Below are 16,203 nucleotides of genomic sequence, written 5' to 3'. Positions count from 1 at the left end.
TGACCCTTACTCTCTTTGAGACTTTTTTATTTGGTAGTTAATCTTAATTAAATTTTTCTCTAAGTCTCATGTTCGTGCATCTTGCGAAATTATCCCAAGTTTGCGAGATGAGGACATCTCGCATTTTTCAAGTGGGAGAGAATGTAAGATTCCTCCCCAGCTTCTCAAAATGTCCAGCATCTTCCCCTGTAATCAATCCCCTCTTTAGAAATATAAAAGATCTTGTCTCTGCCTATTTTGACATAGAGAGAGAAAATATTCTAGAGAGAGAATATTCCGATTTTGAATATTTTTAGATAGAAAAATTTCTAAATATTATTAAAATGAATTCCCCTGAAACAAAAATTCAGAAAGAACTTTTCAATGTGCAATTGGAATTTATTAGAAATGGGTATAAAAGACCTGAGCCTAAGGGTCTAGATTTTCAGAAATTTTTGGATTATGGTCCAATTAAGGTTCTTATGGGCCAATAGCATCAATCCATGTGTAGGGAGGAAATAAATCTAATTTGTAAAAGAAGATACCCAAAAATGAGTAAATGCTCACATAAGATGAAGAGTTGAAAATGTACAAGGTTTATTAGTAAAAAACTGTGAGCAATATTAAAAATATGAGATATTTTGGGTATCCAAAAATGAGTAAATGCTCACACAAGATGAAGAGTTGAAAATGTACAAGGTTTATTAGTAAAAAACTATGAGCAATATTAAAAATATGAGATATTTTGGGTATCCAAAAATGAGTAAATACTCACACAAGATGAAGAGTTGAAAATGTACAAGGTTTATTAGTAATAAACTATGAGCAATATTAAAAATATGAGATATTTTGGGTATAATGATTCCATTTTGACATATATGTAAGGAAGGGAAATTCTTTAAAGGAGGTGCATATTTCACATGCTTGAATGAGTTTTAAACTAAAAAATAATGTGATATTTTTATCTCTCCTCTCTCTTGAACCAAACCAAATCAAAATGGAACCAAACCGAATCAAAAAGGAACCAAACTAGGTCCAAATCTAGTCCAAATTCAACCAAACTGAATTTAAAAAATTCTAGAATTCAGTTAGCTCTGGTTAGAGCTTCCCTCTCCTATAAATAGAACATGAGTCCTTTGAAAAAAGAAGAAGAATTTTACTATACTAGAGTTATGCTGAAATAATGCTAGGTTCTACTATTCTCTAAAATTCTCTCCAAATTGAAGAAATTGGAACTTCCCTCTTTCTTCAATCCCCATTGGTGGCTCCATCAACATACTTAACCAATTGATTGGTTGGGGACCTCTACCGTGAACAAAGAATCAAGCAATTTGTAAGGTAAATGGTGAATTTTGATCTTTTCTATAATTTCAATGCTTTTCTCTTCGCAACCCCTCTCAAGCTTGAGAAGCTTAATTGGAATGGTTTTTGAATGCTATTGAAGTTAATTGATGAATGGTAGTGAAGAGTTACATAATTTGATGAATGCTATTGAAGTTAATTGATTAATGATAGTTAAGAGTTATATAAATTTTCATTTATGTTTAATTCAAATGGTTTTTATGTAATTTATCTCTCACTCAAGAAATGGTCATGCTCATGACCCATTCTCAATCCAAATGAAGCTTTTCATAAAGTTTTTCCTTAATCCAAGATTAATCTATGCTTGAGGCCAAATTAATGGCTTTTTTCTATGCTTTTAGTTTATGTATTTCATGAATATTGATGATTCAATCCATTAGGGATTAATGATCCAATTAGGGGTCATTGTAATTATTTCCTTAAAGATAAGCTTTATCCCTTAGAAAAATTGAGATTTATCAGTCATAGCAGCGGAGCTATGGCAAAATTTTTATAAAAATTACTCATAAAATAATTTCATTCAAAGCATAAAAAGAGGACTTCCTACCATATTCTAGGAATTATCATCCTAGATTAATTGAAAGATATTCATTGTAATCCTAGAGAAATTGATTTTTATATTATGCATAATTGAATTTCATGCATAGAGGTATGCATAAGAGATGAATATTTTATTATAAAAGAGTTACTTTTAGCTTAATTGAAATTCATGCATAGAGGTATGCATAAGAGATGAATATTTTATTATAAAAGTGTTACTTTTAGCATGATTGAATTTCATGCATAGAGGTATGCATAAGAGATGAATATTTTATTATAAAAGTATTACTTTTAGCATAATTGAATTTCATGCATAGAGGTATGCATAAGAGATGATTATTTTATTATAAAAGAGTTACTTTTATCATAATTAAATTTCATGCATAGAGGTATGCATAAAAGATATGGGAAGTGATAAGATATGATAAGATGCATATGAGATGAGTTAGGATGTGATAAGATGAGTTAAGAAGTGATAGGATGTGTATGGGATGAGGTAAGAAGTGTATGTGATGGGATAAGATGTATATGGGTTGTGATAGGGTGAGAATATGGATGTGAATGTGGATGGGTATGTATGGATGTATGCATGTATATGTGGATGCATGAATGTGGATGTATGGATGTGAATGAGGATGTGGATGTGGATGCATGGATGTAAATGTGGATGTGTATGTATGGATGTATGCATGTAGATGTGGATGCATGAATGTGGATGTATGGATGTGAATGAGGATATAGATGTGGATGTATGGATGTGAATGTGCATGTAGATATGGATGTATAGATGTGAATGGGAATGTGGATGTGGATGTATGTGGATGTATGTGGATGTATGGATGGGAATGTGCATGTAGATATGGATGTATAGATGTGAATGGGAATGTGGATGTGGATGTATGTATGTATGTGGATGTGGATGTATGAATGAGGACGTGATAATGGATGTATGCATGTGGATGTGGATATGGATGTGTATGTATGAATGTGGATATGGGATGTGGATGTATAAATGAGGATGTGAAAATGGAGATAAGTATGTAGATGTGGATGTATGGATGTGAATGTGGATGTGGATGTGGATGTATGGATGTGGATATGGAAGTGAATATATGATATGTGATGTGAAGGAATCTAAAGTGAAGAGATGGAAAATGAGGTGATTGGATGAGTACACATATAAATGGAATGTGGAATAAGTAATGTGGATTAATGAGTGATAATGTGGAAAAATGAGAGTTAATATAGAAACTGTATTTGTAAACTGTTTGTAAATGCTGTTTGTAAATGGCTGTTTTATGTCAAGAATGATGGGGAAGCATTTTGACCGTCTTGTGATTAAGGTCATGGAGACCTAATTGATAAAGTTGCAACTGCTGACGGAGAGTCAATGGAGGACATCTCGCGTAGCAAAGTCGGCCGAGGTCTTGACCAGCCTCGGTTCGATTAAAATGGTGAGCTTCCGGTACGGTGGATGAGGGACCAAGGAAGTGGCCTATGAGTGAAGCGCTTCCTGCGAAGGATCCTAGAGGGTGCTGACCATACGGTGCTCGGGCTCTGGGTCGCCTAGGATACCCACGCGTGCGTCGAGAAAGATATTGGAACAAGGAGTAAGAGTTGTTTTTCTGAAACCGGGCATGGATCTGGTTGATTGACCTTGCTGGTCTTCAATGGATGAGTCCATGGCTCTTTTTATGGATCTGTTGGTTGATCTTGCTGATCTTCAACGAGAGTCCATCTTGATTTTTATAAGTGATTATATTGCCGAGTATTATGGGCTAGGAACTATTGAAAAGGCCCCTGAGTGGACAGGTGGTGAGCGTTCTAGTTGCCAATGATGCCATAGATACTCTGATGAAGGAATGATGGGAAATTTGAGAATCAACCAGATAATTTGGAAGATTGTGACTAGTGGTACTATGGTTTCATTAAAGGATTGTTTTAAAGTTAGCTGATGCTAAGAAAAAGGCAATTTCATATTGGGTGTGTAAGTGGTGTGCCTAATTTTATGTTTGCATGAACTTCCAGCTAGGGGGCCTTGGAACTCTTTTCCTTGGTACCCGGGACAAAACCTAACCAAATTCCAAATTGGATCCCATCACTACAGTGGTTGGGCGGTTGGCTAACCCATGGGATCGGATGGGGTTAGGCTGGACTGATGGGTCCGTAAATCGAGACTCAATTTTTGTTATTACGATAGATAAAGTAAATCCCGGATAGTAATTGTTCTATGGATAGGAATCAACGGCTGTGCCTCTTGATGGGAAAAAAAGCGTTGATTCCAATGATCCAAGTGCAAGTTTCTTCCTTGATCCGAACGAGTACCTTTATAGGTGCAATCGGATCAGCTTGATCAGTAATGGTCTTGACTACGTTAGAGTAAAAAGTTATCCTGATGGAATCGCCCGTGCTTTCCGGGTAAGGAAAGTTTTTCCGAGTTCGGTTTTGGAAAAACCGACGGATTAGTCTCTTGTCCGGATATCCGTGGGGACGAGGCCCCGAATGTGGGACCCCTGTCCCGCGCGAGAAGTGCTACTTCTGCTGCTAGTACCCCGAATCTGTTGCTCGGTGGGAACAGGGATCTCACAGTTGGTATCAGAGCGAATTGACTAATAAAGATCAACTGAGAAGCCAAAGATGTTAAAAATTTATCAAGAAGCACAAAAGGTTGTAATTGTGTGATATAATTCATACAATTTGATATTCAAACTGAAAATTCATAAATTAGCAATTGGGTCTTCAATTGGAAGTACCGCAATTGTATGGAATCTCGGACTTGCTTGAGGCCTAAACATGATAGTATTTACCTTATAGTTCCAAGTACCATGACTACCCGTATATACCGAGGGTATAACTGCAGCTCTTTACCGACAGTATATACGAGTAAATCTAAGACTTGAAATTATAAGCGTTAATGCTATCCAGATGATGATTTCGAATGTGGTTGATATGATTTTTAATTCTGTTTGAGAATTGATGAATTGATTTGGATGCTGATTGAAAAATGATGATTTCTGAAATTTAGTTGAAATATAATAACCTGAACGAAACCACAATGAGGGTGAATGGGACGAGTCCCTGTGATGATATTCATAACTGGAATGATGATAATGAATTCAGCAAATCACTATGAGATTAGTGGATTGTGCTGTCAGATTGCTATTGTTAACACTTGATCGGTATACCAAGTTAAGGGATGACAAATTGAGAACTTACTTGACTGAAATTTCTGTGGAGGAATGTTCAGAAAGAAATTTGCGGTCTAATGGACCATTATCGCGTTAAAAATATGAATGTTATGATCCGAATGAATTATATTTAATGATGAGTTCTATATAAGGGATATTTATCCCAGTATTCTGTTGAGTTGACCAGAATATAAGGAACCCCAGAATAAATTGGATCTTAAGAAAAAGAGTTATGCGAGATGAGGACATCTCGCATTTTTAAGTGGGGTAGAATGTAAGATTCTCCTCCAGCCTTCGAGGTATACAGGAGTAAGAATATCCCTTTTTGATCTTATAATTATTCTCTCTCTAAAATAAAAGAAAGATTCTGTTTAAGAAAAGGAAGACCCTTTCCCTAGAATACTTCTCAGGAGTCACGCCTATTTTAAGGATTCAGAACAATGAGTTCTGAAGTGAAAATCGGTGTTTTGGATACCAAGGTTTTGGTTTTCATTCGAGTACGGCCCAAAAGAAGTTCTTTATCTCTTGGGGAGTATAGGAAGTTATCCCCCAGATATTGTGAGCCTTATATTTGAATTCAATGAAAGTAGGTGACTTAGCCTACAAGCTTCTTTTACCTCCTCATCTCAAAGTTCTTAATGTATTTCATAGAAATATGTGCTAAATCCAAATCATGGAAAGACGGTAAAACTTCAGTGACAAGATACCGTTGGCTTCTAAGTTACGCTAGCTCCTTCCTTTATATAAGTCGTAACTTTTACCTGTCGCTCAAAGTAATCTTACTTCCATCGATCTCCCTTCTTCTTAATCTCCTTCATGGCTTGGCAACAGGAATTAGTTTTATCCATGATGATTTCTCACCTTCAAGACGCAAGCGAGTCTGTGAAGAAAGATTTTATAGAACAGTATGAGCGCTCAATTTTTCCTCACTTGGAAACTTCTGTAGCTCAAACCAAATGGCGGACCTATCAAGACATAACTAGGGAACACCCTGGGGTCAACAGCACTTTCGTAACAATGTCCGCTTGGCCATGGTTATTGAAGCCTTGGGTTTGGGTCCCCGATACTACTACGTCATGAGATCAAGGCATCTTGGTTTTTCTGAGCGGGTCTTCTTACTGGCGTGTTTTCTTCCTCATCAGAAGATATACCTTTACCCCGTTTTTGGCTTGCCTCTCAGAGGTCCTTTTGTTAGATCACCTCATACCACTGAGATAGGTGCGGCAATAACCAACAGAATTATTCTCATAGATGAGTTACCTTATACGTGCGCAGCTTGTGAGTGCTGCTTTTGTGATCATATGATGGACGGACTTATGGAAGTGTAAAGAGTTCTTCTATCTTTACTGTATATGTTCCAAGAATGAATAAAGTTTAAATCTTGTTCTTGTCTTGACCCTTACTCTCTTTGAGACTTTTTTATTTGGTGGTTAATCTTAATTAAATTTTTCTCTAAGTCTCATGTTCGTGCATCTTGCGAAATTATCCCAAGTTTGCGAGATGAGGACATCTCGCATTTTTCAAGTGGGAGAGAATGTAAGATTCCTCCCCAGCTTCTCAAAATGTCTAGCATCTTCCCCTGTAATCAATCCCCTCTTTAGAAATATAAAAGATCTTGTCTCTGCCTATTTTGACATAGAGAGAGAAAATATTCTAGAGAGAGAATATTCTGATTTTGAATATTTTTAGATAGAAAAATTTCTAAATATTATTAAAATGAATTCCCCTGAAACAAAAATTCAAAAAGAACTTTCCAATGTGCAATTGAAATTTATTAGAAATGGGTATAAAAGACCTGAGCCTAAGGGTCTAGATTTTCAGAAATTTTTGGATTATGGTCCAATTAAGGTTCCTATGGACCAATAGCATCAATCCATGTGTAGGGAGGAGATAAATCCAATTTGTAAAAGAAGATACCCAAAAATGAGTAAATGCTCACATAAGATGAAGAGTTGAAAATGTACAAGGTTTATTAATAAAAAACTGTGAGCAATATTAAAAATATGAGATATTTTGGGTATCCAAAAATGAGTAAATGCTCACACAAGATGAAGAGTTGAAAATGTACAAGGTTTATTAGTAAAAAACTATGAGCAATAATAAAAATATGAGATATTTTGGGTATCCAAAAATGAGTAAATACTCACACAAGATGAAGAGTTGAAAATGTACAAGGTTTATTAGTAATAAACTATGAGCAATATTAAAAATATGAGATATTTTGGGTATAATGATTCCATTTTGACATATATGTAAGGAAGGGGAATTCTTTAAAGGAGGTGCATATTTCACATGCTTGAATGAGTTTTAAACTCAAAAATAATGTGATATTTTTATCTCTCCTCTCTCTTGAACCAAACCAAATCAAAATGGAACCAAACCGAATCAAAAAGGAACCAAACTAGGTCCAAATCTAGTCCAAATTCAACCAAACTGAATTTGAAAAATTCTAGAATTCAGTTAGCTTTGGTTAGAGCTTCCCTCTCCTATAAATAGAACATGAGTCCTTTGAAAAAAGGAGAAGAATTTTACTATACTAGAGTTATGCTGAAATAATGCTAGTTTCTACTATTCTCTAAAATTCTCTCCAAATTGAAGAAATTGGAACTTCCCTCTTTCTTCAATCCCCATTGGTGGCTCCATCAACGTACTCAACCAATTGATTGGTTGGGGACCTCTACCGTGAACAAAGAATCAAGCAATTTGTAAGGTAAATGGTGAATTTTGATCTTTTCTATAATTTCTCAATGCTTTTCTCTTCGCAACCCCTCTCAAGCTTGAGAAGCTTAATTGGAATGGTTTTTGAATGCTATTGAAGTTAATTGATGAATGGTAGTGAAGAGTTACATAATTTGATGAATGCTATTGAAGTTAATTGATTAATGATAGTTAAGAGTTACATAAATTTTCATTTATGTTTAATTCAAATGGTTTTTATGTAATTTCTCTCTCTCACTCAAGAAATGGTCATGCTCATGACCCATTCTCAATCCAAATGAAGCTTTTCATAAAGTTTTTCTTTAATCCAAGATTAATCTATGCTTGAGGCCAAATTAATGACTTTTTTCTATGCTTTTAGTTTATGTATTTCATGAATATTGATGATTCAATCCATTAAGGATTAATGATCCAATTAGGGATCATTGTAATTATTTCCTTAAAGATAAGCTTTATCCCTTAGAAAAATTGAGATTTATCAGTCATAGCAACGGAGCTATGACAAAATTTTTATAAAAATTACTCATAAAATAATTTCATTCAAAGCATAAAAAGAGGACTTCCTACCATATTCTAGGAATTATCATCCTAGATTAATTGAAAGATATTCACTGTAATCCTAGAGAAATTGATTTTTATATTATGCATAATTGAATTTCATGCATAGAGGTATGCATAAGAGATGAATATTTTATTATAAAAGAGTTACTTTTAGCTTAATTGAAATTCATGCATAGAGGTATGCATAAGAGATGAATATTTTATTATAAAAGTGTTACTTTTAGCATAATTGAATTTCATGCATAGAGGTATGCATAAGAGATGAATATTTTATTATAAAAGTATTACTTTTAGCATAATTGAATTTCATGCATAGAGGTATGCATAAGAGATGATTATTTTATTATAAAAGAGTTACTTTTAGCATAATTGAATTTCATGCATAGAGGTATGCATAAAAGATATGAAAAGTGATAAGATATGATAAGATGCATATGAGATGAGTTAGGATGTGATAAGATGAGTTAAGAAGTGATAGGATGTGTATGGGATGAGGTAAGAAGTGTATGTGATGGGATAAGATGTATATGGGTTGTGATAGGGTGAGAATATGGATGTGAATGTGGATGGGTATGTATGGATGTATGCATGTATATGTGGATGCATGAATGTGGATGTATGGATGTGAATGAGGATGTGGATGTGGATGCATGGATGTAAATGTGGATGTGTATGTATGGATGTATGCATGTAGATGTGGATGCATGAATGTGGATGTATGGATGTGAATGAGGATATAGATGTGGATGTATGGATGTGAATGTGCATGTAGATATGGATGTATAGATGTGAATGGGAATGTGGATGTATGTGGATGTATGTGGATGTATGGATGGGAATGTGCATGTAGATATGGATGTATAGATGTGAATGGGAATGTGGATGTGGATGTATGTATGTATGTGGATGTGGATGTATGAATGAGGACGTGATAATGGATGTATGCATGTGGATGTGGATGTATGAATGTGGATATGGGATGTGGATGTATAAATGAGGATGTGAAAATGGAGATAAGTATGTAGATGTGGATGTATGGATGTGAATGTGGATGTGGATGTGGATATGGAAGTGAATATATGATATGTGATGTGAAGGAATCTAAAGTGAAGAGATGGAAAATGAGGTGATTGGATGAGTACACATATAAATGGAATGTGGAATAAGTAATGTGGATTAATGAGGGATAATGTGGAAAAATGAGAGTTAATATAGAAACTGTATTTGTAAACTGTTTGTAAATGGCTGTTTTATGTCAAGAATTCTGGGAAAGCATTTTGACCGTCTTGTGATTAAGGTCATGGAGACCTAATTGATAAAGTTGCAACTGCTGACGGAGAGTCAATGGAGGACATCTCGCGTAGCAAAGTCGGCCGAGGTCTTGACCAGCCTCGGTTCGATTAAAATGGTGAGCTTCCGATACGGTGGATGAGGGACCAAGGAAGTGGCCTATGAGTGAAGCGCTAGGTCACCTGCGAAGGATCCTAGAGGGTGCTGACCATACGGTGCTCGGGCTCTGGGTCGCCTAGGATACCCACGCGTGCGTCGAGGAAGATATTGGAACAAGGAGTAAGAGTTGTTTTTCTGAAACCGGGCATGGATCTGGTTGATTGACCTTGTTGGTCTTCAATGGATGAGTCCATGGCTCTTTTTATAGATCTGTTGGTTGATCTTGCTGATCTTCAACGAGAGTCCATCTTGATTTTTATAAGTGATTATATTGCCGAGTATTATGGGCTAGGAACTATTGAAAAGGCCCCTGAGTGGACAGGTGGTGAGCGTTCTAGTTGCCAATGATGCCATAGATACTCTGATGAAGGAATGATGGGAAATTTGAGAATCAACCGGATAATTTGGAAGATTGTGACTAGTGGTACTATGGTTTCATTAAAGGATTGTTTTAAAGTTAGCTGATGCTAAGAAAAAGGCAATTTCATATTGGGTGTGTAAGTGGTGTGCCTAATTTTATGTTTGCATGAACTTCCGGCTAGGGGACCTTGGAACTCTTTTTCTTGGTACCCGGGACAAAACCTAACCAAATTCCAAATTGGATCCCATCACTACAGTGGTTGGGCGGTTGGCTAACCCATGGGATCGGATGGGGTTAGGCTGGACTGATGGATCCGTAAATCGAGACTCAATTTTTGTTATTACGATAGATAAAGTAAATCCCAATTTTGGGCTCATATTCAAGGAAGAGAATGTAGGAGATGATTGAGGAGAAGTATGACTTCAACAATGATGTATTTTTTATGCTTGTATTCAACGTATATAGAGGCACTATCTATAATGAAGAAATATACTTGATTTCTCCTTAATGGACTCGTGTGTAATTAGGATGTGACTTGTCTTCTCTTAATCCCTTTTTAATCATCACTAATCATGTATCTAATCTAGCTTACGTGCTACCTTGATCCATCATAGCTTTAGCCTTTGCTCTTGCTCAAGCTCTAAACCATGAGCTCCAACATGTATGGCTCAGATACCTTTTGAGAGATCTTGGTGTTGGACATTAGTCTCCCACCTCCATCTTCACTGACAGCGCGAGTGTATTGGCCTTTTGCGAAGGAACCCACTGTTTCATGCTTGCACAAAGCACATTGAGATACATTATCATTAAGTCAAGAAGAGGCTCAGTGCAGGAGAGATTAGCCAAGCTTACGCCTCCACACACAACAATGTGGTAGATATGTTCACAAAGGCTCTCTTACAATAGAACATTTGGGAATCGATCAACCGCATGGTCACTTTACATGTTCACATCATCATTACACGGAGGATTTGTAACCATTTATATGGTAATAATGTGTCGACGCAGGTTAACAATGGACTGGAGCACTTTTTCCCTCCTTCGGAGGTTTTTTTCTCCAAAAGTGTGTACATTCTTATAAGTGTATATAAGTGACCTTATCATGTCACTTCACTTATACTTCACTCATCCTCATGAATCTACTTTGAGTGTTGTGTTTCTGTCTCTCTCCTTGCTTGTTGCATTTGTGTGTGTTGCTACCTTCGTCTCCACTCCAACGTAAACTCTCTTTTTATAGGAAAAACATGTCAAGTTGGATTCAGATCGGCCAACCCTTAATCTCAAAAATCCTTCCAAATGCTCTAATATTGTGCCTAAAGGGTGTCCCATCCATGCATGCCTTTGTTTGGGCATTTTTGGGCACCTACAGGGCTGCTAAATTGGCCCCAAATCAGCCCCAAACCTGGCTGTCCAAACACAACCCACAAAACTTGTCCGCCACCTACTTGCAGGTGCATCGCACATGTATCAAAGAACATCCACTGTGGGCCTTGTACTCTATCTAGCTGTATGTTTATCTCATCGCTTTGATGATGGGCTCTACCTTTTCAGTGAATACACTTCTTGTGTTGTTAACCTCAATCCAGATCTATTCACTAGTGTTTCCTGCTTGCTCTCTAGCTCTCATTTCTATAATTTTCTTTGAATCTTCCCACATACAATTGGCTGCATATATGCTTGCCATCTGGACATATCCTGCAGCATTCCCCTTATCACTTCTAACAAGGAAGTCGAAAGCTCGCCTGCCTAACTCCATACTTTTATATCTGGCACAAGAGCTAAGCAAAGCCAGCCAAACAACTGAATCAGGTATTGATGGCATGGTAAGTACTAAATCTTCTGCTTCATCTAATAGCCCTGACCGCCCAAGAAGGTCAATCATGCAAACTAAGTGTTGACGTGTGGGCATGAGGCGATAATCTTCAATCATAGATTTGAAATACTGTTGGCCCTCCTTGACCAGACCTGCATGACTGCATGCTGAAAGTAAGCTGACGAAAGTCACAGCATCTGGCTTAACACCATTACTTTGCATACCCTCAAAATACCATTGGGCTATCTTGCAGTGCCCATGCTGAGCAAAAGCTGTAACCATTGCAGACCATGCCACAACATCTCGCTCCGGCATCTTATTAAACACTTTCTCGGCATCCTCTAGGCTTCCGCACTTACCATACATGTCGATAAGGGCAATGCCAATATATAGGTCTGTATCAAGTCTCTGTTTCGATAATTCAACATGAATCAATTTGCCTTGATTGAGGGCTGCTATGCTAGCACAGGCCTTAAGAGCACATGCAAACGCAACACCATTAGGCTCTATTCCCTCCTGCTGCATTTTCTCAAACAACTGAAGGGCTTCCTCACCATGTCCACGCTCAGCATATCCTGCTATCATTGCTGACCAGCACACAAGATTACATTTTGAAAGTCTCTCAAAAACCCTACGTGCATCATCCAAGCTACCGAATTTCGCATGCATGTCAACCAAGGTGCTTCCAATAAACATGTCTGATTCAAGGCCATATGCTATAACTTCAGAATGGATGACCATGCCTTTATTCAAGTCTGATATATCTGCACATGCTTTGAGTACGCAAGCAAGTGTGAAATCATCTGGAATAACACCGTCCAACTGCATATTTTCAAAAAGCATGAGGGCCTGCTTACCCTGCCCATGCTCGACCTGCCCTCCAATGATGGCATTCCATGACACAACATCTCTCATCGGTAACTTGTAAAAGACTTTCCAAGCACTCTCAAGGTTTCCACATTTAGCATACATACTAATTAGAGTATTACCAATATATATGTCCTGCTCAAGCCCACCCATAATGATATCACCATGGAGCAGCCTGCCCTTATCTAATGCTGCAGTGCTGGCACATGCTTTAAGAGTGCAAACAAAAGTGATATCGTTTGGCTCCATGCCTTCCAGTTTCATCTCATCAAACAGCTCTAGGGCACACTTTCCATGGCCTAGCTCAGCATATCCTGCAATCATGGTTGACCATGACACCACATCCCTTTCCGGCAATTTGTCAAAGACTTTCCTCGCCTCCTCTAGGCTTCCACACTTGCAATACATGTCAATCAAGCTGCTTCCGACAAACAGATCCAACTCAAGCCCACATTTTTTGATATCCGCATGGATCAGCTTGCCCTGATCTAGCCCACCTATGCTTGCACACGCTTTGGCAATGCTTGCAAATGTGACCTTATTTGGCTCAATGCCATCCTCCTGCATACTTTTGTACAGTTGAAGGGCCTCTTGACCCCAACCGTCCTCGGCATATCTTGCTATCATCATGGACCATGCTACTATATCTCGTTCACACAACTTATCAAACACCTTACGTGCCTCCACAAGGTTCCCACTTTTAGCATACATATCGATCAGACTGCTACCAACTAAAAGGTCTGATTCAAGACCTTTCTTTCTGATTTGGGAATGAATAACCTTGCCCTGATCTAAAGCTCCTATGGTGGTACATCCTTTGAGGATGCACATATAAGTAAACTTGTTTGGTTCCGTGCCCATCTGTAGCATTTTCTTGAACAAACTGATAGCTTCGTCACCTTGCCCATGATCAGCATATCCTCCTATCATTGCATTCCAAGAGCCAACTTCTGGCTCCATCAAACCGTCAAACACTTTACGAGCATCGCAGAGATTCCCACACTTCGAGTACATGTAGATCAGAGCAATGCCGATATCTGTGTGAGAATCAAGCCCACACTTCCTGATAAAATCATGAATCAGCACACCTTTATCTTGATCTGGTACGATGGCACAAGCCTTGAGAACATAGACAAATATGACCTTATCTGGCTCTCTGCCCTCCAGTCTCATTCTCTCGAGCAGTTGAAGGGCTTCATGACCATGACCATGCTCAGTATACCCAGCAATCATTGTTGACCACGTCACCAAATCTCGTTCCGGCAACTTAGCAAACACTCTGCATGCATTCTCTAGACTGCCACATTTGGAATACATGTCAATCAAGGTGCTTCCAACATGTAGATCTGATTCTAGCCCATGTCCAACAACGTGGACATGAATTTCTTTACCATAATCTAAAGTCTCCAAGTCGGCACATGCTTTGAGAACTGCAACAAAAGTGTACGAACTTGGTGCAATACCCGTCTTTCCCATTTCCTGATACAGCATAATAGCTTCTTTGCCTTGTCCATGCTGGGCGTACCCAAGGATAATTGCACTCCATGTGAACACATTTTGTTCCGGCAGAGTGAGAAAAACCTTGATAGCATCAAGCATACTACCACATGAAGTGTACATGCGGATCAGGAGACACCCCAACTTAATATTTGACTCAAGATAATTTAAGATGATCAGGGAATGCACACGCCTACCAGACAGTATATCCTTGTTTTTTATGCATCCTTGCAAAAGGGGAAGGAGTGTTTCCAGACCAGTGTAGTCAGCACTTTGATGGAGATCCTGCAGCTGTACATCCTTGTGCCATCTAGGCAACATTTGATTGAGATCTCCAACCGACAAACCAGTATCCTCTGCAACCCTGGAAAGGAAGTCACAAATCACAAAATGCTAGTAAAGCTGCCCAGGCCTTCGATTTCCATACTGAATTGGCAATACTGGCACACTTGACCTTTTTTTAAAGAAATTCAGGTCCTTTGCAATATTCTAAGTGTCCTATTTTGAAATAGCAAATCCTTTAACCATTTTTATATGTGGTTTGCATTTGTGGTACAGAAGTGCAGTCTTTTCAGCATTACAAATGTCCAAATACCCGGAATGAACCTGAAATCGTGTAGATTCTTTGGGCGCTGACAAGGTTCCTTCAGATTCTTGCAAAGAAGGGAGGTTAGTTATCGCCCCATCATCTATCCACAAAGCTTGATCCGATGTTTGAGGCTTGAGGTCCACATGGTAGTTACTCATCTGTTGAAACACCATAGGTGTGGTCATTTTAACTCCATAATTAACCTCCATATATGTGCACCCAGCTCTGTGCAAGAGAAGAAAGCTTTTGCTGACAGTACAAGTGTGCTCAAAACATCCAAAATTCATGACTTATATGAACCAGATTTAGAGGATATGAAAAACATGGATTGAGAAGGTTTCAAAAAAGTCACATAGCCGATCTGCAATGAAAACTTAGTCAAATGGATGTTATAGTTATGTGGCTAATCTGCTATAAAAACTAGATTAATGTGGCCAAAATCTGCTATATGAACGAGCAAACGAGAGCTTCATGGCATACCTTCTCCAACTTCAATCTCTGGTCTGTCCGTTGTAAAGGGTGCTTAGTATTTGTTGTCTCTGAGCAACCCAAGCAAAGCAAAATATACATCAAATAAATGCAATACAAAATTTTTAATCATCCTTATATATATCATTAATATATTTACACACCGTGCATGATTGCATTTGAAGTTGGGCGAATTGGCAGAGTAGTTGTACGACTACTGTCATGGCTGGGATCGGGAAGCTTCCAATTCACCTGCAAACACCACATGAAGTGAAACCTTACCCCTATGATTGATAATTTTGTTTGCAAGACCAGACGCCCCCGCCCCCAAAACACACACACACACACACACACATTGAACTCACCTTGTGATAAGACTCGCCCCTCGGCCTTGCTTGCGAGGAGACTGTTGTGAAGCAATTGGGCCACACTTCCATCGTTCTTTCTTCAACGAACTGCAATAATACTTGCCTGCCTCAAGTGAGCATATCAGATCTACCTTCAAAATTATTTTCTTATAAATCTAATGGAAAGGTGACCAATAAAGGTTCTACACAAACTTTTTTATTTACGAAATCCCACATTAAAAAAAACATTATTATTGGTAAATAATATGATGGTTGAAACTTGACACTAAACTAGCATGGAAATAATCTTGTTATAATAATTCATTTGTATAATAACAATTGACATCTAGTACAACTTGTTATATTTCGTTATTGAATTGTGTATTTTTTCGCGGTCGAAAAAGGAAAATCCCAAATCTTTTTTCACACTCGCTCCCGTTCTCTCTAAAGGGTTCTCACCATAG

At 37.9% G+C, this 16,203-nt stretch overlaps 1 protein-coding gene across 2 annotated transcripts; it reads right to left on the bottom strand.

Annotated features, from left to right (window-relative positions):
* Window positions 1–10,906: 10,906 nt before the first annotated feature.
* Window positions 10,907–15,914, bottom strand: LOC147622797 (pentatricopeptide repeat-containing protein At5g27110-like). 2 transcript variants are annotated; one of them, XM_086822443.1, is made up of 5 exons: window positions 15,758–15,914; window positions 15,557–15,644; window positions 15,405–15,463; window positions 14,931–15,082; window positions 10,907–14,699 (listed from the first exon to the last, which is right to left on the bottom strand). In XM_086822443.1, exons 1-5 carry the CDS (start codon window positions 15,827–15,829, stop codon window positions 11,747–11,749), a joined length of 3,324 nt encoding a protein of 1,107 aa, XP_086678569.1. In that variant the 5' UTR covers window positions 15,830–15,914; the 3' UTR covers window positions 10,907–11,746. The 2 variants fall into 2 exon arrangements, with proteins under 2 accessions (XP_086678569.1, XP_086678570.1); XM_086822444.1 differs by lacking the exons at window positions 14,931–15,082; window positions 15,405–15,463; window positions 15,557–15,644; window positions 15,758–15,914 and having other exon boundaries at window positions 10,907–14,438; window positions 14,533–14,693.
* Between the last annotated feature and the right edge of the window lie 289 nt (window positions 15,915–16,203).

The sequence above is a fragment of the Cibotium barometz genome, chromosome 28 (genome assembly GCF_041138505.1).
Source record: "Cibotium barometz isolate CiBa-2024 chromosome 28, ASM4113850v1, whole genome shotgun sequence".
NCBI lineage: Eukaryota > Viridiplantae > Streptophyta > Polypodiopsida > Cyatheales > Cibotiaceae > Cibotium > Cibotium barometz.
The sequence above is the reverse complement of the archived record's forward strand: the minus strand, read 5'-3'. Positions and strand labels throughout refer to the sequence as shown.

Bases quoted from the DNA above. Each gene is read 5' to 3' on its own strand.
- LOC147622797 (XM_086822443.1), bottom strand. From the start codon at position 15,829: ATGGAAGTGTGGCCCAATTGCTTCACAACAGTCTCCTCGCAAGCAAGG. The intron at 15,645-15,757 runs GTGAGTTCAATG...TGGTGTTTGCAG, and splicing joins GGGGCGAGTCTTATCACAAG to GTGAATTGGAAGCTTCCCGA. The intron at 15,464-15,556 runs GTGTGTAAATAT...TGGGTTGCTCAG, and splicing joins TTCAAATGCAATCATGCACG to AGACAACAAATACTAAGCAC.